Here is a 26,086-nt window from a genome sequence, read left to right as displayed (position 1 = left end):
GGAAGACATCTATGAAATTAAATGTCCTGTTGCAACATACTAAAAAAATTAACATTCCAGTTTAAATTTTAGAAGTTGAGGCTTTCATCTGTAATGGAAGGAAGAAGGAATGGTCACTACACTGTCTGGTTTTTGCAAGTACTTCAACAAGGTTTTCCTCTTTTCTAATGCAAGCTGTTGCTTTAAAAAAATCACCTTTTGGTGTCAGCTATTACTCAAATTAGTGTTACTGCTCCGCATTGATAACAATATAGTGTCTGTGCGTGATGTTGCAGGGTAGAATACAAATCTGCATACTGCTGAGAGGTTCTTGAAATAACTTCCCTTTAAGTGTTTTTTCTTTCAACACACAGGAACAGAATTATTTCAAGATTAAGTTGAAAAAAAAAAAAACAAAAAAAAAAGACTTGCCAATTCTAAATTACACCACTTTACTGCCTGAATGTGCAATTTAATATTGCTAGTATGTTAATGCACAGAAATAATAGTGGTATAGTGAAAACAAACCATTAGCAAATTGTGTGTTCAGTGCAATATGCCACAATGATTCATTACATGATAGAAACTATCTCAAAACTTAATGTACAGAGGGGGAAAATACCAGTTTCCACAACAGAACTAGATGTGCTAGTCATTGATCTGGACTTTATTGTTGTGGAGCTGGGCTTGGAAGTTATACCATAACTGAACTTGTCTCATAATCACGTTGTGCAACTGCCCTTCTGCATACTACATACTCTAAGCAATGGTATGTCACTGAAGTACTGTTTCCCTTGGCGTACACTGAAATGAAGCGAAGAAGCCTTGAACAAGAAACATTAATTACCAAGAATGATGTATTTTTACATTACTGTTGTTATTTTGGGACTTTTTTTGTTCTTAGAACACTTAACATGTTCATGTAGTCTTTTTACATTTCTAATTTAGGGCTTCCTGTCTTCTATCTGAACAGGAGCCTCTGCACTAAAAAGCATCTAGCTACACCGTTGTGGCTCTAAATGTGGGCAGTGGGAAGGCCCCAAACTGTAAGATTAGTTTCTCATTTAATTTGTATTTCTCACTACTCTAGAGCTTTCCTATTACTAAGAGAGGGAACACTTGGATTTATTTTTTTTTTTTATGCTTTTATTAACGGAGATAGCTGCTTGCAGGAGGATAGCTTGCTTGTAGGTGGATACACTTAAAACTAGAAGCTCTTGCCTTATACTAGGGTCACACTTTCCAATATTCTATACGTTTTCCTATGCAGGAGCATAGGATGTCATACCTGCAAACTTACAAATTAGTACATAGTCCTGTAGCATAACCAATGTAAGGTATTGGTAATAAGCATTTTATCTTAGGTCTAAATGATATTAATAACAAACAGAGTCTTGAATGCCCATGGTATTTTTCTTGAAGTTAGAAGTTCTATTGCACAATTCCAACATGCCACCTCACTTTCCCATAGATCGTCCCAGAATGTGATTGAATAATAAGAAATAGAGCTGTTTTAAACATGCACAATTCACCAGGGTCTCTCGATGGACGTTATGCTTTCACAGTTGGAGTGATTGCAACGATCATAGCGTTTCCTATATGTGTTAGTTGCTCAGTGAGGTTATGTGCAGCTAAAAAGGAAGCGTCGATTTCTTGTCAAGTACCAGGGACAGCAAGGTAAGTTGCAAGGTTGAAGTGTCTATTTCTTCCATGAGTCACAGTATTACTGGCACCTTTGCAAAAAGGTTCCATGTAGCTGAAACAAACTAGCGTTCGTATTTTGAGGTACGAAATACAATTTTTTTTTTCATCATCTTTTTATTGTGGGAGCACATTGAACCAGAATCACTAGTTCATGCCTTGACGGGGTGCTGGGGGGGGGGGGGGGGGGCACCCTTGAACCCCCTGTTTCATGAGCTGTCGCCTCCTCACAGAGGTAAAGGAGCCCCCGCGGCGGGCTCGGCCCGCGCTCCCCTCAGCGCCCGGTCGCGGCGCGAGGCCACCCCTCAGGCGTCGGCTCACCCGCTGCGGGCGGGCCGCGGCGCTGCGGCCCCGGGGCGGCGGACGTGAGGTGGCGGCGAAAGGCGGCGCCTGGGCCGGAAGCGAGCGGGGCCGGGCTGAGGGGCGGCGAGGAGCCGGTGGCGGGGCCCGCGGGAGAGCGGCGCCCTCCAGGTGCGGCGGGGCTGGGGCCGGGGCCGGGCCCGGGCCCGGAGCAGGGACGCGAGGGGAGCGGGGCGGCTGCCGGGGGGTCGCGCACGGCGGGGCCGTGGAGCCGGGGCCGGCCCGGGAGGCCCCTCACGGCCGCCTGTTGCGTGCCGGGAGGCGAGGAGGGGGGCGGCGGCCCCCGGGCGGTTGGCGGCGGTGCTGCCCCGGCCCCGGCGTGAGGGGACGGGGGCGGCCGGGGGCGACGAGCACGGGGAAGCCGCAGCGCTGGGAAGGGGAGGGGAAGCGGGAGGGAACTTCTTCAGGCAGGCTGGTTTTAAATCACGGCTTCGTTGGAAAATTAGATGTTTTTGAGAGTCGCTTCTGAGGTAAAGGTGGTTAAAAACTCGATCTGCTCCTGCCCACGCGCGGCTTGCTTGTAGGGTTTGTTCGTTCGTAGGTAAATTTCAAACTTGGGGGCGTTCATTCCTTTAAAAAAAAAAAAAAAAGTCTTTGAAGATGTCCTGAATACAATTTCTGAGTTCTTGAGTTTTAAAAAGGGATCGTTTTAGCGCACTATAATTTTTGTCACCTCTAAGACACGGCTACTGAAGCTGTGGTGCCCCTCTCCTGTCAGTTACCTCAGGTGCCCTTCACTTTCTCTCAGCCCCTCAGTGCCTGGTTTCGTTGGATGGCTTTGTGGTGGTTTTCTTTACCGGCCTTTAAGCAGGATCCTGTGGTGGCATTTCTTCTTGTTGTTTGCTTTTTCGATTTTTTTCCCCCCAGTTTATTTAGGATTTTGATATGATGCTATGTGGAGGTCTCGTTTTGCTAATCCACATTTGGATAAAAAATATTTGAACTTTTTGCTCTGTAGCTGCCCTGTCACTGAGGGTTTTCACTGATGGCAGCCTTAAAGCAGCACCATATATTTTCTGTAGTCCAACTAAAGAATCAGAGCAAAAACTTTAAAATAAGAGCAACGTAATACCTTTTTATTTTCTTCTAGCCTTACATTTCATTAGATTTTAAACTAGACACTCTGTTTTTAATTAGAAGCATAGAAGAGAGCCATTCTCCTAGCGAATGCTATGTTGCCTTTCCAGACGGGTAGGATGCTCCCACTAGACCTGTTAAATTGGTGTTGCCTCCTAATGGCCCTTCAGCGTAAGCTGCATCCCTGCAGAAGTCAGTAAGCACTGCAAGCTAATCTTGTAAGAGATTTACTTACTTGTCAGTGAAGAAGCAGCTTCTGCATCTTTGTATGTATGAAACTGAGCTTAACTCCCATTTGAAGTAAGATGCTGTCTTGTGGCTTTCTGCTGCCAAAAGTGAGAGGCCTTGCCTTGTGCAGTGTCTGCATGTCCTCCATTAATATGATTTTTTAGATCCTTCCATTAACTGGTTGAACGCACTACAGCAGCACAAGAAGATTGTGTTCTTTTCCTGGGTTTGCTTTCTTCCATTTTATTGAGTTAAACATACTGCAAAGAGGACTGATGAGTGCTGGAGTTGGCACAAGGTAGGAGCAGGAGCATCTTGGCGTGGAAGTGGGGACTGGCACTTCCCTCTTAGCAGCAGTGGCTGTTATTTCAGTTTGCTGTGTTTTGTGCAACCAAGCCAGTGATTTATGCAGGCCTACTCATTGTTTCTTTAAACTACTTTTTTTTTTTTTTTGAAACGTGCGCTTACATCACTCTTCTTCCTTTTTCTGCTATAATTATTTATTCTCCTTTGTTACAGAGCAGCTGCTTAGTTCTGGTTTATTCACGTTTGCTTAGGAAAATATTAGTACGCAACTTTTTTGTGTAAGGACACTTGAAACTATTAAAGCATAAGGAATTTTAGGTACATTTAGCTCATACATAAAACCTACTGCTAGGAGAACGCATACTAGTTCTTCAGGCTCAGATGAAATACTGTTTTGTGTAGCTCTAGGTCCCTTTCTGGGTATTACAGAGGTAAGCAGGTGTCATGCCCAGATTTTAAATGATCAAGTGTAACTTGATCATCCTTGCTTGAAGATTGCACTTGTTCATCCAGAAATGAACGACTTGGAGCAATCGGACTCTGAGATAAAGCACACAAGGTATGCTCTGAGCAAGTACACAGTACTTCTCATTTATTGCACAAGATAGAATGGAGAACTGTTTGAATCTTTGGTTTGTTGCTGACTGACTTCCGTGGTTGATGAACTATTTTGATAACACCCAGACACTCTTATTTTTGTGCTGGAAAATCCCTGTTATGACCTCTCAGTAAACACGTGATACAGTTTCTTAACATTATGAAGAGAGAAGATGGTTATCTTTGGTCTGTGGGAACTCTAAGAATTGAGGTAGGGAGGGGATGGCAAATTTGCTCATAAAAGAAAAAAGACTATTCACACATCTTTTTCCTTTCAGCATCTCAAGAGGAAGGATCCATTTTGTATTGAAACAAGTGATTTCCAGAGGACAGCCTCAATGACAGAACTGTCTGCACATTTACCCCAGTTTCAGCATGGGCAGCTGACAGAAAACTTCCCTGATAACCACCTCAGCAACACCGTATGTAATAAACAATTTTATTACCTGATAGCAGTTAAATTGGGATGAATAATCAGTGTGGATGAAAATACAGTTCAGAACTATAGAGATCTGTTTGGGAGTAATTTTCTCCATCTGACTGTTGTGATAAGCAGTGCTGAAAGAAATACTCTGTAAATTATTTAACATCCTAAACTCAGGTAGACTTCTCCCAGTTTAAAAGGATGCTGGAATGACTAGGCCCTCTAGAAAAAAATTTAAAAATGAGGTGGGATATTCCTGTAACAGACTTTGATTTCCAGGTGATTTATTGAACTCCGGCCATGGTCTGCTTGATTCAGGGGGTTCAGTCTTGGAGTTAATTTTAGTCTAGGTAGAGCTTGGGTTTTGTCATTGTTGTTACCGGAATGCTACTCCTGTGCAGAAGGAGCAGAACTGTCTTGTCCTAATTTTGAGTAATTGTCAGGGTGTTCTCAGAGTTCTTGAGGTTTGGGGTGTGTGGGGGAAAAAAACAAACCCTAAAGCTCTATATCATTCCTTAGAAAGTGCTATTTGTGTAATAATTGCTAATACTATGCTTATTGTAGCGCTTGTGTTTTGATAAAACCAAGTTTAGTTGGTCTACTTGGGTGTGGTGCCCAGGCTCTTGGATTTGTCATGCCCAGTTCCTTGTTCTGCAATAACTGTTGAGTGTCAGGTTTCCTTATGACATAGAAATGCTCCTGGGAGATTGAGCCACTAGTAGGTGTGTTTATGACAGATTCAAGACAATATTTTGATCCCTGTTCTAATTTCACTATGCAATCCAACAGGTTAAATGGAATTTTGAAAAATTCTTTTATTTATCTCAGGTCAACATCCTGTAAAAAGCAAAAATACAGAACATTTGAAAATTATCTTTGGAATTTAGAAGTAAGACTGATTTAAGACCTTACTGATTATAGAAACTGTTGCTAAAAATAAAAAACTGCACCAGGAGAGTTTCCATGCTTTATGCTTTTACATCAGAGGGAATGAAAAAAGTTTCTTTTCATCTTGGACAGGTGGGAGCTTAACCTTTATTGAACGTTTCTGCCGGATTAAAAAGGCAGAGCTCTATGATTAGCTCCGGGCTCACTGTCCTTGAAGAAAGCTTACCGGAGCTACTTCCCAGCAATGGGGGGCAGACTGTTTTATTTACTTCTCACTGACAGATTGTACTATTGCTTTTTCTTTCAAGTGTAATTCTAGGTCTAGCTTCAATACTTAGGTGTAATGATTCTTCTGCCCTACATATGTCCGCTGTTTTTGTACAGAGGTATGAAGGTTCTTTCCTGCTTAGGTAATACCTAGCTTCTGTCAGCTAGCACTCAGCATGAGAAATCACTAATCACTGGTATGGTTTGCAGTCTCTTCTGGTTACATACCAAGAGTTCAGCCCAGTCTTCAGTGCCCTGTCACTGTATAACAGCCTTTAAACATAAATGGTGTATGTGAGAACTGATGAAGAAGCCTATGCCCACTGTCAGGGTCTGCTAAATAATACATCAATTTGCATTCACTAGGTAAAAATATTTTATCAAATACGCTGGGTTTTTTATCTGTTGATTCAGGGGCTTTGCTCTGGGTTTGCTATTAACTATTTTCCTGATAGGAAAGAAACCTATCAGTTGCTTTTGATGTTGCTTATTCACCTGAAAGCGCGTAGTTCATAACTTACGTTTGCTTACGGTGTTACAACAGGTGTTACTGACTTTTTAGCTTCAGAATTTTCACTTTTAACTATGTCTGAGGAAAGTGAAGAGTCTGTTCCTTTGCTTCCACTTCAGCAAGAGTCCATGGCCTCTGCTCTCTTTAATACTGATCAGGTAGGATATGAGTGTACTTTGTTCTTTTAAGCAGAGGGGCACATGCATGTCACATTTAGCTACACTTCAGTTCACTAGACTGATGGTACAACCTTTTTCTATTTTTGAGTGAGAGATTAATTCTTATAACATCTTACAGTATTTCTTGATGCTGTTCTGATTTTCTTGCACTGTGCTTTAATTGTGTAAAGACATTTTGTGATTGTGTCTTTGTTCCTAACTGGTGCAGGAAACAGAGCGGCACGCATTGTTCTAATTTCTTCAGGTTTTCTTTGTGTTAAATTTTTGCAGTTTGTCTGTAGTGATGTGCTTAGCTAATCAGGCTTCTCCTTTCCTGTTTTTATATTTTCACTGCAAAATTGTAGATTTAGATTTTAGTTTTTGTATTTCTGTGCGTGAGAGGGGTAAGTGCTCCCTCATGCAGAACTGCTTTTACAGCAGAGAAAGAGCAAAACATTCCACAAGTATGCAGAAACCTACGTACTAGGTCTGCTTTACTTGTGAACTGTTCTAAGACTCTCATCTTGTGTAATATTACTTATGGTCATCTTAGGCAGTTTATTTAGATAGATAAGCTTATTGTTGTCTTGTAAGCTGAGAGAAATGGAGCGCTTTCACTAAGAAAGTGAAAAAATGTTAAATTTGAGCTATAATCTGTACAGAAAGAGGTTCACAAAGATGCACACAGCCTTTACAGAACGATTAAAGTTTCAGAACACTGCATTCTGCAATATTCCTGTTTCTATCTGTCTTTCAGTAATTGTATGTGAAGATTTTATACGAAATATACCAAGTAGTTTATAATGAATCTTAGATTTAGTAAGAAATAATCTCGAATCTGAAATCTTTCTAAGGTCATGCATTAAATTTATCATATTAAATTCCATTTAAGGCTAATATTGAATACTAAAAATCTGGTTGCTTGCTATTCTTATTTGCTTAAGACAATTTTAGATTTTTTTTCCTTCCCCTTATACTCAGTTTCCTCTTTGAAAAGTAAAAAAAAAAAAAAAAAAAAAAAAAAGCAAATTTTCTTAGAGGGCAGTTCTTGAAACCCTACTGAGCCTGATCCTGAGGATACCACAAAGAAAGAAGTAAATACGTAAAGCGTTTGGTATGTATTGCTAGTGTGTAAAGTTCTGTGAAAGTAGCTTTTTCATGAGTTAGGGAAGCTGTAAAGCATCAACCAGGATTTTAGCAGTGTCAGTGTTTGCAGTTCGAAGTCCAGGGACTTGTACTCCTTAATCACTTAAGTGCTTTTGAAACTATGAGTTCCTGACTGTGTGTTTAACGTCTTATCTTTTCTGAGGGTGGGGCTGAGACAATTCTATAAAAAGAATCTCCAAAATGACTATGAATTTATCAAAAAAACTTCAGTTGAGTTAATTGGACACAGGCTAGCAGTTATGTTTGGAAATGCTGTTAAGAACAGGTAATGGGACTTTAACATAGCATGTTTAAGGAGGAAAAATTACCTGTGTAACAGTTCTCAAGTAGAAATACATTTGGTTATTTTTAATGTCTTTTCCAATGTCTAACGCAATTTTACTAAATGATATTTGAAGATATCTCCCCTCAGTTTATTGTACTTTTCAGTAGTAAGCTGCTTGAGTGCGCTTACTCAAACTGAACTGTTTGTAAATGAAGTAATTCTGAAGTTGTAAGGTTTATTTTGCAAGGAATCAGAAGTCTTTATATTACGTCTCATTTATGTTGACCCCCTTGGGTGGAGTGAAGGGAACAGTACAGCATCGACTTAAACATGATAATAGAGTGGGGAAAAAAAGACTAATCTGTATAAGCTTCTGCATTTTATGGCTTGTTTAGAGTGACTGAGAAACATAAAAGAATTCTGTTACTATGTGGTCTAGAATAGGTGAAACGTAGCTTACTCTGCTGTTGTGTTCTCTGTATGTGCACACAACATAAAATGTTAAATGCCCCCGTTACAGAATGTAGGCTTGATCATTCACTCACAGACAGTATTTCAGCTCAAAATTTTGTAAAAGCTGAGTTCATAGATCATTTTTGCTTGTGGTTAGTCATAATTCTTTTGAGGGAGATACGGAAAATCTACCTCTGTCCTTGTGTTTGTATTATAGCCTTGATGTTTCACTCAGCAGTATCAGGAAGGCCAGGAGGCTCTCTTATATTTTTTGACAGGGGTGATGGAATTTCTTCAATGTCAGCAAAAGGACGTGGCTCTAGCATCCTTGGGAGAGGAGAAAAGGAATCTGCACACTTAACTCATCACAGTAAAACTTTGAGATCAAATCTCAGTGTAATGAGCAAGAATTATCTGAGTTTGATCACTGTTTCTGTGTCATTCTTGCTAAAAATGTGTAAACAATGCTTCGTGAAACTCAATTTTATTATATATTCTAGTTAGTGTACTGTAGCGGGAGTAACATGGTAAGGAAAATAGAAATTTTCTTTGGATTTTCATGGAATTAGTCTAATAAATGTCTCTGGCATTATTTCTGGAAGTAGACAGTTAATTGTTGTTAAGCTATGAGTAATCTACTGTCATGCACCCTTGTATCAACTGTAGTTTGGACAAAGAGAGTAAGTTGTCTTTTTTTACTTAGCTTTTTCTTCTGTTTGTAGAAAAGATGGCATAGCAATGTTGGTTGCATCTAACAGCCTGCTGCTGTTTTAGTATAAATGCTTGTAATATAACCCTGTGCTTTTATTCTTTTGGTAACTATGTGAAACACTTAATGATTCCTGTTTATGTCCTCAATGTGAAAAATGTTTTTGACAGTAAATATTACCGTACACGTGCCCCCCTCAAGACCATCTTAATACACATTAATATGATTATGGATAGTTTCTGATGGAAGTGTTTTATATATTGCAGAATGATAACAGTGAAAGACGGCGTCATGATAACAGTGAGCGCAGAAGAAATGACAATCCTGGGTCTGAAACCAATGGGCAGCCACAGAACAACATTCAGCAGGTGGTGGAAGATGAAGAAGAAGATGAGGAGCTGACACTGAAATATGGGGCAAAACATGTGATTATGTTGTTTGTACCTGTCACACTTTGTATGGTGGTCGTTGTTGCAACCATCAAGTCTGTCAGCTTTTACACACGCAAGGATGGACAGCTGTATGTATCAATTTTTTCCCCTGTCTTTTTAATGGACCCACTTAGATCATTTTCTTTAATCTCAATTTCTTCAGGATTTTAATTGAAACAGTGAACTTCCTCATCTCCCTTTTCCTCTTCACCAACCTAGAGATAGCTTTATTTTATTCCTTCCAGAAACCAAACTCTCTATCATGGTACTATTCACATTTGTTTTATATCTGTCAACCAGTCTGGATGACATCTTACTTGTAACTACTTGATTCAAATCCTGATCCTCTTTTTAACACTTTGTGCTCTCTGGTATTTGCAAAATAAACTCAATCAAAATATTGATACTAATATTGCCAAAAAATAACAATTTCAGTGAAAGCTGTTTCAGGAGAAAGGAGACAGAAAGAACACTGAGCCTGTCAGAACCTGAAGCAAATCAGTCTAAATGTAGCCCCATAAAAACATTTAGACAAAATGATTCAAAGTGTGTTTGGCTTTGAAATGTTTGTGTAACGTAAGAATGTCATAAAATGGTAATGAAAAGGAACTTTGTGTTTTGATGAAACAAAGTTGTTGATCAAAAATATTTTTTCTTGGGATTTTATTTATGGTAAGTATTTTCTTTTTGTCCTGTCACGTAATGAAGTGTTTTTTTCCTCCCCACCTTGTTTTATTGATGTAAGAAAGAGTTGAGCTCATGCAGTGTTTTTGTTGGAATCACTGGGGGACACTTCATTGTAAATCCACTAGATGGTGTGCTTATAAAGGTCTAGCTGCAGTAATAGTCTAATGAGTCATAGCACGTGAGCAAATTCATCAAACAACCTAGATTTCTTAGTTGTTTGTTTTACAAAGTGGAAATTAGTTGTAATCTAAGAATATAGGAAATGCAGGTCTTCTAAGGAAGAATAATGTTTTTTTTATTAAAGTTTGTCTGATACAATACTGTGCTGCCTTTCAGGTTTTGGCTAAGTAGAAAATAGCTGTCACTCTGAATTGATAGATTATTGCAATTTCATTTCATGTTGGCCTTGCATATCACAAACATTTGTGGACTCTGCAGAGGCATTTCAGTTGACTTTTTGTTGTTGTAGCATCTACACTCCCTTCACAGAAGAGACAGAGACGATTGGACAACGGGCCCTGAATTCAATTCTCAATGCTGCTATCATGATCAGTGTCATCATTGTCATGACCATACTCCTGGTTGTGCTTTACAAATACAGGTGCTATAAGGTGAGTGTAATTGACTTGAGTAATTGTGCTAGTTTTATTTATTAGTACTGATTATCAAGGATGGAACAAAATGAAGGGTTATCAAGGATGAGCGAGCAGAAGTTACAGGATTGGGTATTTTAAGTGTTTCAAATTTGTGGCTTCACATAATAGGGAGACAGTAACCCCATGCTAACACTGCTGGCTGTTTTATCAGCTAGAATTAGGGTGGCATTGCTTCTTATTCCTGTGAAATGTACTATGGACTGAAATCTTCGTGTGGTCAAGAACTACAAAGCACAGGCCTGGTCCTACACCTGGAAAGCTGTTCAAGACTTCAGGGGCTCTTCAAGGGCTCTGCTCTCCCCTGCCCTACCTGCAAGTATAGAAGTCTCCCAAGACTGATATGTGCATGGCTGTACATGCTAGGTGATATCCTTACGGCAAACACAGAGGCTCAAAGGCTCTTTTGTGAAAGACTTCAATCATACAGTGATGTAATCTGGGCAAGTCCAGGCTTAGAATAAATAATTGCAATGTCACCTGCCTGGGAGCTGTTCATGAAAATTCATGGTTGTCTTTTGGTCTTAATGACCAATTTGACAAAGCTTGGCATAACAAAAATTCCCCTTTACAAAGTTTCTGTGGAATGACTTGGGCAGTGATTTCTGCATGTATCTGTATATGGCTTGGAATAGTGCTTTTTAAGGTATAGAGCACCATTCTAATCACAGTGTGGTGGTAACTCTGAATCAACTATGTTTTCTAACAAAGAAATCGACTATGTCATTCTAACAAAGTCAGATAATTGATGTGCTTCAGCTAGCTTCCTTGGCTGCCACTCAGTTCTCAGGTGCTGAAAGCATCAAATCTGTTTATATTTAATTTATATTTATAAGTTTCTCACACTTACAGCTTTCCTCTTGACCTTGCAAAGCATGGGGAATTCTTTTTACAAAAATAATTATTGTACTTAAAAATTAGAATGATTAAACAACAGAAATTTCTTGTAGTTTTATGTTAATTAAAAGAAACTATTACGTTTTTATTTTAAAAATTGTTTAAAGGGTATGTTTTTATACCAGAATGCTGTAAAATCTAGTTACCTGTACAATTTTGTCATATCAAATTAAAGGGATTATGTGTAAAGATTATTGGTAGAGGATATAGGAATCCTAATATCAATGAATTTATAATTCTAGCAGATAAACACTGAAGATCTTCTATGTTTTAATATTTAATGCTGTAACTGTGTTCTGAAAACTATTTGAAATGACAGCAGTGGTTTTATTAGCACAGAAATGAACCATGTTTTCCATCTGTGTTAATGCTTTATATTTCTGCTATATTACAATGCCGTTGTTTTCAAAGTGCCCTAAAAATAAAAGTAGTTTGCATTCTATATAATCTCTGTTGAAGGACCACAAAGCACTTAAAATCCGTAAGTATATAGGCTGTGTATAGGCTAAATATGAACTTAGCAGCAACCAAAGAGAGAGGGATCTGAGTATCATTTTCTCACTCTAATCAGAAAGGAAAGTAGCATTGAAAGCACTTTTAAGTAGACATTAACTTCAAAATATCAAACCTTAAATAAAGTCTGTGTTGATATTTATTTTTCCAGGTGATCCATGGTTGGCTTATCATTTCTTCTCTTTTGCTGCTTTTCTTTTTTTCGTTTATCTACCTGGGGTAAGAGAACTAAGCATTAATATGTTATTTTTCATGTATGATGTTATTTGCTTGCGTGTTTATTTTATAACTAGCCCTTGAATCTTAACAAGAATGATACTGAGTAAGCTATTGCTAGTGAGGTCGAATTCTTAGTTTTATATAGCTTAATAGAGAGATTTATGGGTTAGTAGTGCATCTGATAGTGTACTGCCCATGGCAAATAAGACATCTTTCCCAGGGCACTGTATACTGTTAGCACAACTTCTGATACTGTTAGCACAACTTCTGATGTAATTTTTCATAACCATATGACTGAAGAACAGCTGTTTACATCATGGCTTTGGAGCTAGACTTTCTTTGCAAAGGCTGTCTGTATGGGAGTGGTAGAAAAGAATCAACTAAAAAGAATCTGCTCTGTCACCAGAATATACCTCCACTACATGTTTCAGTGTTCTTTTAAAATTCCGAAGCATGTCATTAACCAGACTTAAAGAAAAATTGTACATAATACTCAGAGTTCTCTAAAACAAGCAACCTGACCAGGGCTTGTAACTTGAGTTATGCAGTGAAATTATTGTAGGATGTGTATTTTTGCACCATGTGATATCAGATACACTTCTCTTTGAGGAATCTTTTTTAACTTGGTCTCCAGGGATAGAAAATGGGGTTCTTTCTGTCACTAATTTTTGCCAGAAGTGGCCTGTGGTGCCTTTTTTGGTTAGTGTTTTCTTCTAACGTTAATAATGACTTTCCTGTAACTTCTGTAACTAGGCAATGTATGCTGCTCAAAGGCAGTGTAGACTGGGTGGAGGCAAGTTGCTAGACTCACTTCCTTTGGGTTTGGGTTGGCGCTGGCACTCTTCAGCGTGTATGTGTGAGCAGAGGGACTGAGGGGTTTCCTGGCCCTCTGCTTTCCTTCACCTGTCTCTGCCGCCTCACAGTGCTTCTGGTTTCCTTTTGCAGAGGACCAGTGAGGGGGGAGTTTGTAGACCAATTATAGTTGATGGCAATAAGGGCCATCACGCTAACACTGTACATCTCAAAGGCTAGCTAATGGCTAGGTAAGAAAAATTTCCAGGAGGAAAGTATCATGCAAATTATGCAAGGTTCTTGGTGACTTGATGAAGTGGTAGTAGCAGAATTTGCAAATAGCCATTGCAGCCACTTCTCCCTTGGGTCAGTGAAAATCACCTGTGTCTTGGTGACAACATATTTCTCTGTTTTGGTTTATTACTTACTGAAGGTCTTAACTGGTTTATAATATCAGTGTGACAGAGTGGCATGGCTTATCTTAAAAGCAAGGGGTTTGCTTCATTGTTTGTGGCAAAGAATAGAATAATGACGTATATTATACTTGGGAATTAGCGAAGTGCTTCCATTCCATGGGATACAGGAAAGTAAGGAAAGATCAGTTTGTATGGATTTAAAGATTCTTTATAACCTCATAAATTTTTATTCTGACTTACAAATCATGAGCATGATCAAAATGACTGTTTGTGCAGTAGTGTCCTCTCCTGTCAATTTCTGATTAAATTGACAAGGTAATAGAATACAAATAAAAATTTGCACAAGGATGAAATAGTTGGTATGAAGTAAACATCGGTAAAACTGTCTTCTTTGTGAACAGTATTTTTTAATTAAATACTAATCGGAGATAAACTTTACATTTGGGTCACTACATTGAGCAGTAAGATGTAAAAAAATAATAAAAAAAATCTGAAGGTTGCATCTATGACTTGTTTCCCTTGTTTTAAGCAAATGCAGTCCATAGTCTTCTCTTTTTTTTTTTTTTTTTTTTTTCTTCAGTGAGGTTTTTAAGACGTATAACGTTGCCATGGACTACATTACGGTGGCACTCATGATCTGGAACTTCGGTGTTGTGGGAATGATTTGCATTCATTGGAAGGGCCCACTCCGGCTCCAGCAGGCATATCTCATTATGATAAGCGCTCTCATGGCGTTGGTGTTCATTAAGTATCTTCCTGAATGGACTGCGTGGCTTATCCTGGCTGTCATTTCAGTGTATGGTAAGGTCTGGGGCAAGTCGTAGAAACAGAAATTATGTTGGGAATTTCTTCTATTTCCTGATAACTCGTTTTCCACTGGTCTGACTAGATCTTAAAAAAAGAAGTGTATGTGGGGGGGAGGTCATACAAAGTAGTGGATAAGGTGATTACAGATTCAAAAATAGCATAATTACCTAAACTAAAATAAGTGACCTGCAGCTAAGGACTTCATGTGGCTGTGTGATGCCATCTTCTTTTGCCTTTTCTGGACTTCCAGGATTCTTTGAGGAGGAAGAAAGGTTAGAATTTAAGTAATTCAAGAAAGGAGGAGATAAGAGGCCTATGTTACCAGCTTGATCTCTTCTATGAATGTGGAGAGACTTTGTACTTCCCATTTTCCTCAAGAATCCCTGGAAACCTACATACAGTGTATGTTCAGAACTTAGGACTTCATTGTTTGGGTGCAGTCCTGTATAGGTATAAATCTGCCCAGCCTACAAATTACTCAGATTTGAAGACTTAACGCCCTCACCGTGATCCATGTCTAATAATGAGTAGCAATTCAAGGCAATTTTCATTCGTTTTCAGAATGCTCAGTCGTTTTCCATATAGAAGGTTATAATTTAGAGATCTGTTTCCTTGTTCTTAAAATAAAAATAAAATTAATCTGAATTATTGCATTTTTTTTTTTTCAGAATAGTGACAGAAATAGAATTATCTAGATGTAGTTTTTTCATAGAGCTCTAGAGGGCACTGGATGCTCGAAAAAAGCTGCTGGTTTTGGTTTTTGTTATACTAAATGTACTTTCAACATCTCTCATCTATGCAAACACAGCTTTTTTTCTGCAAAGCTTCATATGCCAGTTTTTTTCCTTTTCACTCTCACACTCACATTTTTCTTTTGAGTGTGAATAAACTGGCAGTTGTTTCTAATCCATAGAAGTTACGTAAGCTCCACTTACCTATTGTCTTACAATTTGTTTTAGCATTAAACTTGGGTTAAGAAAAATCTTTGGCAATAGAAAGTAAACTTGGTTATTTCCAGTGTGTAAACTGAATACTGTTTTTTGTGAATTAGTTTTCTTTCAACTTGCAAGTTGACGTAGTGACACAGCAACATTTGCAGTTGCATAACATCTTAAGTGAGGAACTTCATACTTTATTATTTGTATATTACAATAATACGTGAAATCGGTTCTACAACTACAAATATTAGTAAGCTCTTGGTTTCATACTATTGCTGTAAGACTCCTTAAATTTCCTCCTCTGATTAGTACGCATCTGATTGAAGTGATGAAATTGCGCAAATGGCTGTTTGTTGTATGCTTTCTCAAAGCTGGTAAACTTTTTGCAGAGAAAGCCTTTGAAAATCAAAGAATGAGTATCACAGCAGTGATATTTTTGGGAGTTCTTCATGATTACTGAAACCAATATTGTCAAGTTATATATTCTTAGAAACTAAAATACTTAATCTTTACCTCAATTAATTTTATCTGTAAACTTCTTGGAGGGTGACGGAGTACTAAAGTTCCATGATAAGGTGGTGTTTTTTCATTTGGCCTGAAGACAGTTAGTTCAGTGCTTCGTGGTCTGCAAAGGTGTGTTCTGTCTTGGAAGAAAATGCTGAGGCTTATTGAGGTGATTCAAGCCCATGAGGGCTTGCATGTAATGGAATATCAAACTAAATGCCTGTAGTGTGTCTTCTAGATTTCAGTTTGCCACTGAACTTCTTACTACTTAGGAGAAAGACCAACTATTTAAGGAAAGGTCAGCATACCTAGAGGACGTGGACAGGATCAAATAAATTAATTTATCACCTTAAGTTTTATACGGTAGTCTTTGTCTACCTGGAGGCCAGGTATTATAGGTGTGCAAGACCTAAGACTAGGAGGACATTCAAGTGTTGGTAAAATATTGCCATGCAGCTAGGAAGGGAGAAAGAGGTGAAAAGAGATGAAGAAGGGTTTTGAAGAGTAACAGTGGTCTGCAGTGACATATTTATGCTTAGACACTTGGTCTAAAAGTAAGATTGAGGGAAAAATTTAACTTTCTATAGGATGCTGACCTGTGACTGGTTAGTGTCTCTCTCAGAAGTCTCTGTTCATGGTAACATTTTACCTTATTACTGGTCTCTGCAAGTGTTATATATTAAAAAAAAAAAAAAAAAAAAAACTTCTTCAAAGTATGTCTACAGTGATGTAAGACCTGTTTACTTTTCCTTCCAGATTTGGTTGCTGTCTTATGTCCTAAAGGTCCTCTTCGCATGCTAGTTGAAACAGCTCAGGAGAGAAATGAAACTCTCTTTCCAGCACTTATTTACTCCTGTGAGTATATTCTATTAAATACTTTAAACTTACAATCACCCACTCAGCTGAAGTTATTTTCTCATTTTTCTCTGTTTTAACATGTTGCTTGCCAGCTGGAATTCCCAGTCTGTTCGTTTGGGTCTCAGTTTTCCTTTTGCTGTTGACTCAAAAATGTGAAACATCTTCTGGCTAAGATTTTCAAGATAAAAACCAGCATGTTTTGTTCTTACAAAATAGGAACAGAAAAAAAAATGTTAATACACCAAAGCAAATGTCATTAGGCTGTGAATCAAGCATTTCAAAAGGAATACTTTTTCAGAAAATACTTATCAGCTTTTTATGCTTAAATGTCCTTAAATATCCTGTGTGTTACTGAAAGAAAAGGGAGAAATTGCCACAAAGAGATTCATTTGCAGAGCTATTTTTGCAGGGCTTGTCCTCTTTTCATATGTTGTTTCTTCTTTCAGTTGCAAAAAAATAACTTCCTGAACGCATGTTGCTGTTATGACCTGTGTATCAATCAGTAGATAATTCCACTATCCACAAGAATAAAACTTGTGTTCATCAAATTCTGTATATGAACGTTGTAGCTGGTGCTGGCTGTGTTCCAGATTTCACTCTTGCTGTGTTTTACTGATACTACTCGTACGTAGTTCCTTGACTATCTTTTTTGAGGGAGGAAAGGCTAATGCTGAGAAACCACAAATTGAATTAAAATATACCATTTAAGTGTGACAACATTGAATTATCTCAAGACTGGAGAATTCTTGGTGGTGGTGGTGGGGGACACAGAAAAAATAACTTTGATGCAGATGCTGCCTCTCATTTGAAGTTACCTTTGCACCGGTCTTAATAGACCTTTTCACTTGTAGATGAAAGAATTGCTTAATGGAAAAAAGTAAAGAAATCATTGATTCAGACTTTCAGAGTGGGCTTCATATGTAGAAGTAATTTCTCTAAAGCTACATGCAGCTGCTGCCATTTTTTCCAACATCCAATAAAAATAAAACTTGTGTTCATCAAATTCTGTATGTGCATGTTGTAGCTGGTACTGGCTGTGTTCCAGATATTACTGTGATTTAATGAGAGTAAAATTGCCTCATGCGAAAGATAGCTGTACAGAAAGAACAGAAAAATAATGGATTGATGCCAACACTAGCTCAGAATTGCATGCATCTGAAGATAACATTAGCTATGCTGTTTGTTTTTAACAGCAACAATGGTATGGCTAGTGAACATGGCTGAGGAAGATCCAGAAGCCCAAAGGAAAGCTTCTAAAAACTCCACCTATGATAAACAAGGTAAGTTTTTCTTTGACAAGTTTTTTTTTTTTCATAATTATCATTTTATTGGAATACATGTTTATGGAGACATATTTTTTTTTAGCTTTTTAAGATTACTGGCTTCTGTAGGAGAGTGAAAGAGTATAAACCTTATTAGGAAAGATGACTGAAAATAATTTTTTTTTTTTTTTGCACATCATTTACTGTGCAATTAGTGTTCCTGCATTCATCATTCTGGAATACAGGATATTGGTGGTGAAATGACTCTTGGTAGACAACTATTGACTGAGCTCAATTGGTTGTCAAATTGGGTTAATGTAATATAGTATCAACTCACACTTATATTGGTATCACATGGAAATGTGTCTAGCCCTCTTAGCTATGGAGTTAGTGTTTAAAAACATGGTTTTGCTTGTTTATGTATATATCTGGGAAGAGCAGAGTTTCTGAATTTACTATGCTTGGAGGGAGTGTATGTATAATATGTAACGTTCAATAAAGTTCTATGTTTTACTGTAAAATCAAACTGTCAGTAACTTTCTGACTAGACAAGCCAATAATAGATGGCAGTTAAATCTTTAAATTAGGTCACCACACCATCCTGTTTCATCAAGGTACTCTTGAATACTAGGACTTGCATGCAACATGTAGTTGCAGTGACTGCAGAGTGCATGTTGACTCCCAAGTGTTTAAAAAAGTATTAAAATGGTGAGAATCTCTTGTAATGGTGTGCGCCAATATTAGATGTTGCTAAATAGCACAGAATATCTCTTTTCTATCACTCTTCAATGATGTTATATGTGGAGATAGTGTCATTTGTTATAAGATGTATTTTTTTTAAAAGTAGATTTTAAACATTTTAAATGCCTTTATTATTCCAGCAAACCAGACTCAGAATGGAGATGCTGAACCAGATGATGGTGGCTTTAGTCAAGAATGGCAGCAACAAAGAGACAATAGAATAGGGCCCATTGAATCAACACCTGAATCACGAGCTGCTGTTCAGGCTTTACCCAGTAACTCGCAAACCAGTGAAGACCCTGAAGAACGTGAGTATGGAGTAATCTCTGAAAGACTCAATCAGTCTGAAGCTAGTTAATCTTGGTCATTCTGACTGCACAGATATGCTATGCTGTGAGCTAAGAGCAGCTGAAGAGTACTCTTGCTCTTGATCAATACTGACATGCTTTGCAGAAATAGGTTTTGGTTTTGTTGCAAGAGTAATACTGGCCAAATTGATCTCCCATTTGATACGTAGATTCAAAACTTTAACTGCCAAACTGTTTTCAGACCATTATGCAGTCAGTTGTATTAGCTTCTGTCTCTTTTCATGCAATGTTCTGCCATGTATCAGCCCTTTTGGATATGGGGCTGTGTAAATGCAGTCATTAATGTTTTTTTGCTTCAAGAGTAAATGACTATAATCCACTCTGGACAAAGCAGCGTTTAAAGACCTGTTTGGGGACTGAAATGAATTTAGAATGCTACAGGCCTGAGTATTTTTCTCTAGCACCTTGATGAAGTTCAGTATCTTTGGAGCACACATGACATCAATACTCAGATACTGGTTTTAACAGACTTAAGATTTCCAATTCGAGTTTAAGCTGGCATTAGATTTTAAGAGCTCTAAATAAATTACGATCTGCCTGTCTAATGAACTGTTCTCCTTATGTGATGCTGCCATATTTATTTAGCAGGTGCACTTGCTTCCTCTGATTCCTAGGTGTTTCTTTGTTTAAAAATATAGGCATCTACTTTAAGAAAACTTCAATTTTTGAATTTACCTCAAAAATTCCAAATTTGTTTCAGCAATTAAACAGTATTGTAATTCTTAACAGCTTTTAGTGAATGCACTGTCACAAAATGGATATTGGAGGCCTGCTGAAAAAGAGTAGGGTTGCATTTGTTTGTTTATTAAATGATCAACCAGGCATAACCCTCTGCTTTGATGCTGAGTTCCTTGCAGAACTCTAAAGTGTGAGTTTGGGGCTGGACTGTAATCAGGTGACAAAGCAAATGATAGGCTAAATGAAAACATCTGGTGACCTAATGTTTGCCCTCTCTAGCTTAGTATCTTGGACTAAATGCTCAGAAACTGAAGTGGTGTTCAGGAAATCATCATTCTTTTGTTTACAGAAATAATTGAATATTGTGCTTTCACAGTTGTTGCTATGGTGGCAATTACTATTTAAGAAATAACACATTAGCTCATGAGTTTTAGTAAGACTCATATCTTAGACTAAATGTGTCCTTTTTGGCTCTAATTTACTCTGTAATTTTACACAAGTGCTTTTTGGAACTACCTTAGTAAGACTTCTGTAGGAGAATTGGTAAGGAGGTGGAGCATTTTGCTGGATATAGATTTCTAACTGACAAACAAAACATAATCTGCAAGTGACTCATTTGTTTTCCCCCTGTGATGACCAACTTGAAAGAATTATATTTCCATGTTTTGCTGTAGGACTATGACACAACAATCAGAAGTGGGAAAGAGAACCCTACAAAATGTAATTAAAAGTTCTGAGTTTGTATATACTGCATCTGTATTTACAGTAGACTAGGAATACAGAAATCTTATTACAGGATAAATTAAGTGGTTTAATGTTCCTCAGCCACCTTGTTTCATAAGAGTTTTTCTTTATTACTTGATTCAGGAGTGGTATTATTTTTGAAATTATTATTATTATTTTTATTAGTAAGTTTTGGTACTTAACGTAAATCTGTCTTATTCTCTGACAGTTACTGATACTTGACAATATTAGACTGTGTGATGCTTAGCTCTGCCATATATTCACTTCTGCAGGAGGAGTAAAACTTGGTTTAGGAGACTTCATTTTCTACAGTGTCCTGGTTGGCAAAGCCTCAGCAACAGCAAGTGGGGACTGGAATACAACTTTAGCGTGTTTTGTAGCCATATTAATTGTAAGTATAATGTGACAAGATGATAGTGATCATTTTTTAAGTTCATCAGGGACAGAGTTATAATCACAACTGCTGTGTTTTTGTTGTTGTTGTTGTTTGTTTGTTTGTTTATTTTTTTAATTTGGAATTTGTTAATTTGCTGGCTTGACTAAAAACTGATGAGAGTTTCAGCTGTGATTCAAGTTGGCTGTGCATCCATCACACCTTTTAGTTTAGGAAGGCATTAAAATTCCTTGTATTTCTGTGGGATTAGTGCTTTTATATTATAATCTTTTGTGTGTCAGAGTTCCATAATTTCTCCCTATCTTTTTTTTTCCCCTCAGGGTTTGTGCCTTACACTTCTGCTTCTTGCCATCTTTAAGAAGGCCTTACCAGCTCTTCCAATCTCCATAACTTTTGGGCTAGTTTTTTACTTTGCTACAGATAACTTGGTGCAGCCTTTTATGGACCAGCTAGCATTCCATCAGTTTTATATCTAGCACACTTGATGCTCACATTCTACGGATATTTGTATTTGTAGCAAATCTGGGAGGAGGAAATATTATTTCCCTCAGTTCTCAAGTGAAACTGAAGCTTAATACTCAAGATTCCAAGCCTGAATCATTACAGCTTCCTCCATTTTTTTTTTTCTGAGACAACTGCTGCACTGGGCACCATATGACTTTTCCTGTTTGAAAGTGGTTTCTTCCTGATGGCTGGTCTAAATTGTGTGCTGTTATATCAGAGGTAATCTGATATACATATCTCTGGTAAGGACCACCTGTGTGAAATTGCTAATGCTTCCACCAGCAATGTGATCTCTTAGCACAGGTTGATTATTTCGAAGCATTAAGGGTGCTCAGGATTTCCTTCATGGTGACGGAGGAAGCTGACAAATCAAATGGAACTTGTCCCTGTAAGCCATTTGAAGAGAGAGAACCCAATTCAAACTTCTTCAACATTCTTGTGACAGCTGAATACGACTCTGCTTTGTGTAAGGAAAAAGGACTTTGTAGCAATTCAACAAAGGGAGAAAGTACTGTCACTCTTACAGAGTGCTCCACCACTTCATAGCCTCTGTGCCTGAGTGTGCTTGGTTTAGTCAGTTTAAAAGCTTTTTTTTTCCACACTGGAACTAGAGCCTCTTCTGACTTTCAATACTTGGTATTCTCAAGCATGGAGTGCACCTTCTGTGCATCTACTCCAGTTTATGTAGCTACTTAGACTTGGACTGAATTACATGGCATAAGGGATCATGAAGTCCCAATTTGGACCCAAGATTCTAAAAGGTTGGTAAACTACACTAAAGGCAGTTTTAGGACTTACTGTTTGTGCTCTTGCAAATGGATTTGTTATAACACCACTTCAAACCCTACATTTGAGAACAGCCACTAACAGCATAGACTGCATTATTACCATATATTCATTTTGTTGAAGTTTTCATGAAATAAGTAGACATTCACAACAGTCCCAGATGGATTTTAGCCTGCCAGATCTAGAGGCCGAAGTACTATTAGTAGCACTTGTAATGTTTCACTGAAATTTTTCTCTTCAAAAATTTGCTTTTCAGTTCTGACCTGAAGTGTTGGTCTTTCAACCATCTAAGACCCAGGTTAGGCAGGGACTTTTTTTTTGGTGTAGCTACTGAAGTTAGGTGAGATATTACTTAACGTTACAAAGGAAAAAGATCTGTGGCCCTCTTCAATTTAATTACCTCTCTTGTGAGGAACAGAAGACTGGAGAAATGAAAGACAACTCAGAATCACCAAAAAGAAGAAACAAGATCTTGAACTTCTTTCTAACAAGATAAAGAATTGATTCTAACCTTCAAACTGCTAAACTCTATTTTGTTCTTCATTTGAAAGAACTTATTTATGCGTAATTGCTTGGAAATGAGATCTGTATGAGATTACATTGTTTTTGCTGTAGGCTGTTAACTCTGTACAAGTCTTTTCTGAGGGAAGCGCACTGAGTGGATACTCTTGATGGGCATTCCGTTTTACTTGCATCTTGATACTGGAGTCCTTGCTGAGTAGGACAACTGTCAAAATCCCAACACAAACTCTTTTTGCCCTTTTTTCTGTGCCTATAGATTCAAAGGACTGAGACACCACAGATGCTCACCAACCATTGCCCATGTAAGGGAAGAAAGACTGTGATGTATAAATCTGTTTTAAAACCAAGAAAGGTTTGCTTTCTTTGATTGTCCTTGGCAAAAACATCTGTCTCTTTCAGTATGAGTTGCTAACTGTAATGTTAGCACTTTTGTTTGCATAAAATATATTGTCGTCTCCTCTAAAGTACTTCTGTTCATCTCATTTGTGTGCTTATTCATCATGGATAGCATTAATAAAGTAACCATATCAAAATTCCTTACACTGACTTTTCAAAGCAAACTTGCTTGTGTTTTCGAGCTTAAATCACTATTCCATGTTTTGCTGAAATGAAGCCTGACTTAAAGCAGGCTTTTTTTTCCACTTACTGAGACTCTGAGGTTTTTTATACTATTGTAAGTTGTTCTTTTCCCGAGCATTTTATCTAAGAAAATTTCCCTTGTATGTTTTATTGGGGATCCTAACTAATTTTATTGTGTAGAATAGGTTTGCTAAGAGTCAACGCCACTAGCACCTGTTTGCATATCTGAGACAAGTCTCAGTTAAGAGTTGTTGAAATGCAGAAGTTGTCTTCATTGTTTGTTTTTATGGCTTAAATATGTACCATTGGAGTATTGACTCCAGTAAGAGTTGATTTAGAATCCATAGAAGTATGCAAAGGCCTTCCCACATACTTGAATGGGAGTTAGATGCACAACCCAAGGAAGAGCTTGGACTCTTCAAATGCTAAATTAGTCTTCCTCTCCCTAGAACTGTTTCTCCTATCCTGAAATTTTAATTTCTGAGCTAGCGTGACATTACAGTGCTGGAGATTAGAAAATGTGTTTTTACAGAAACTGTTGTTCAAGTTTATGTATTTGAATTTCAAATTAAAAAGGGAAATCTGCTTTTCAAGCCAAGGCCAATGTATGTTACACTGCTTATTAGCAAGTCTTATGTACGCCTTTAAAACCAGCAACATCAAAAAACGGTTGACATTTTCGTCCTCTTACACTGAGTCCTGGTACCTTGTATTCCAAATGAGACCTTGCAACTAAAGATCATCTCAAGTACTTGGGTCCATAAGGTGCAGTTAAGGAAAGTGATTGTTTGCATTTGGATTGTTTCCACATAAGTGTGAAGGTTGTGTAACTTCTCTCTCCTTTGTCTTAAAACACCAATCTAATTTGAGGTTGTGAACCATTTCAACTTGGTTAGCTTGGTTTAAATGAAAGAGTTCTGATATATGTAGTCTGCATTTTTTGAGAGAGTAGTTTGCTATTATTAAATTAATACATTGATGACAGCACATTAAGCTGTAGCTCTCAGTGAACTACTGTGTAGCCCCAGTAGCTAGATTCATCTCTTTTGTGCCCCAGGTAGACTAACTGATAACTGTTGTGTGACTTCTTTCAGTAGTCACTGGGTATCTTGATACCTTTCTCTCCCCTTTCAGCTTAAATTAATGATTAGTCTCCTTTAGCTACGTTTCTGCAAATAAAAAAACATAGTACTGAGTTACAGATTTGACCAAAAAAAAACAACCACTTTTCATTTCTCCTTTTTTAGTGTTGAGGATTTAATACAGCAAAAGAGAAACAAGAGATCCCCAGAAACTGTTCCTGGTAGCAAAGGTGTATGACACTGCCATGTCTATGTATGGCTATTAAGATGGCACTCAAATTCAAGTGTGATCGATGTGAGGTGAGTCTTGAAGGTGCGCACTTGTATATTGCATCACATTCAGAATAGTTCTGACTAGGCAGATAGTTTTTACTTTGAACCAAATATTCAAGGGCTGTGCTCCACTAAAAATGGCTGATCTCCTCAAGGTACAAAGCAGACTCTGGCTTTTTCAGGCATAGGAGACTGGTGCTTCTTGGTTATATAGATACGTACCTGTACTTACATATATTGTATGCACTCTGGACCTTTAGATGACAGCTGTTCTGCCATTACTGCAGTGAAGAATTAAATTTGCTGGAGTATATTTTAGGTGGACGGTACTGTATGAAGAAACTTCTCAAAATGCTTTATTAAAAAAAAAAAGTATTACTTTTGGCAGTGATGCTATTGGAAATGAGTATAAAAGACTGTGGAACATGTCTGCACTGTGATTGCATCTCAGTGGTAACGTAGTCATTGGGAGCGCTGAAACATGAACTAGAATGGAATTCTTTTACACTCAAAGCATTTGCAGTTTTCATTTTTACAAACACTGGTTTGTACATAATCTGAATTGAATGTGAATGTTTTTTAAACACCTTTCCGGTTCTTGATAAGATACATTTTTGATAGATTATTGCAAAATTTCCTGTATTTGTCTAATTATTAAAATAAAAATTGCATGGATCTTGACTTACCTTGATTTTACTATATTATTTTAAAGCCTTCATTTAATGCTATTAGAGGCCCAAACTGTAGCTATTTAAGAAGTAAGATTTCTGTCTTAATACAGTTAGGTAGCTTCTTTATCTCCCAGTGGAATATCTTCTTAAAACTGGTTTCTATAGAAGTACTTCCTCCTAAATGCTAATTTTCAAGTTAAAAGAGTTGGTCAAAACTTGTTGCAAAAGCAACCGTAAGTTATAATTAAGGCATGAAAAAGCTGTCAACACTACCTTGCACGGTGAAGCTTAGTGTTACCTAGGAAAATGCATAGGTTTTTCAGACAGAAAGCACTTCGTGAACTGTATTGTTATTTCGGTGCTGATTTCATACCAATGCTATAGGAAAAAGTTCTTTACCTTAAAAGAATTTTTTGTTTTATTTTGGAGAAATATTCACTACAAAGTTAGACTTGTCATAGCTGACTGACCACTGTTGAAGGTATTTCTCTGGAGGATTGCCTTGTCTCTGTGTAGAAGATCAGCGTGGAAGACCTCAAGGTCCATCTTGACAAGCAGAAAATCAAGTACAGGAGGCCTGTGGGGATGAGCAAGGAGCTCCTAATTGAACTGAAACATAGGTAGTGTACGAGAAGTGGAAGCAGGGGCAGATGACCCAGGAGGAGCACAGAGTTGCT

The 26,086-nt window shown here is 37.8% G+C and overlaps 1 protein-coding gene across 4 annotated transcripts; it reads left to right on the top strand.

Moving 5' to 3' along the window:
* The first annotated feature begins 1,999 nt into the window (after positions 1–1,999).
* Positions 2,000–25,419, top strand: PSEN1 (presenilin 1). Of its 4 annotated transcripts, none has more exons than XM_068684050.1 (11): positions 2,000–2,151; positions 4,527–4,670; positions 9,357–9,610; positions 10,678–10,819; positions 12,423–12,490; positions 14,279–14,499; positions 16,704–16,802; positions 17,999–18,085; positions 18,949–19,116; positions 20,871–20,989; positions 21,313–25,419. In XM_068684050.1, the coding sequence occupies exons 2-11, from the start codon at positions 4,587–4,589 to the stop codon at positions 21,466–21,468; spliced, it is 1,398 nt and encodes a 465-aa protein (XP_068540151.1). In that variant the 5' UTR covers positions 2,000–2,151; positions 4,527–4,586; the 3' UTR covers positions 21,469–25,419. The 4 variants fall into 4 exon arrangements, with proteins under 4 accessions (XP_068540151.1, XP_068540155.1, XP_068540153.1 ...); XM_068684054.1 differs by lacking the exon at positions 2,000–2,151 and adding an exon at positions 6,458–6,496; XM_068684052.1 differs by lacking the exon at positions 2,000–2,151 and adding an exon at positions 6,372–6,496 and having other exon boundaries at positions 4,531–4,670.
* The last annotated feature ends 667 nt before the right edge of the window (positions 25,420–26,086 follow it).

The sequence above is a fragment of the Anas acuta genome, chromosome 5 (genome assembly GCF_963932015.1).
Source record: "Anas acuta chromosome 5, bAnaAcu1.1, whole genome shotgun sequence".
In the NCBI taxonomy this organism is placed as follows: Eukaryota; Metazoa; Chordata; class Aves; order Anseriformes; family Anatidae; genus Anas; species Anas acuta.
Note: the sequence above shows the minus strand (reverse complement) of the source record. Positions and strands in the feature narration are given on the sequence as shown.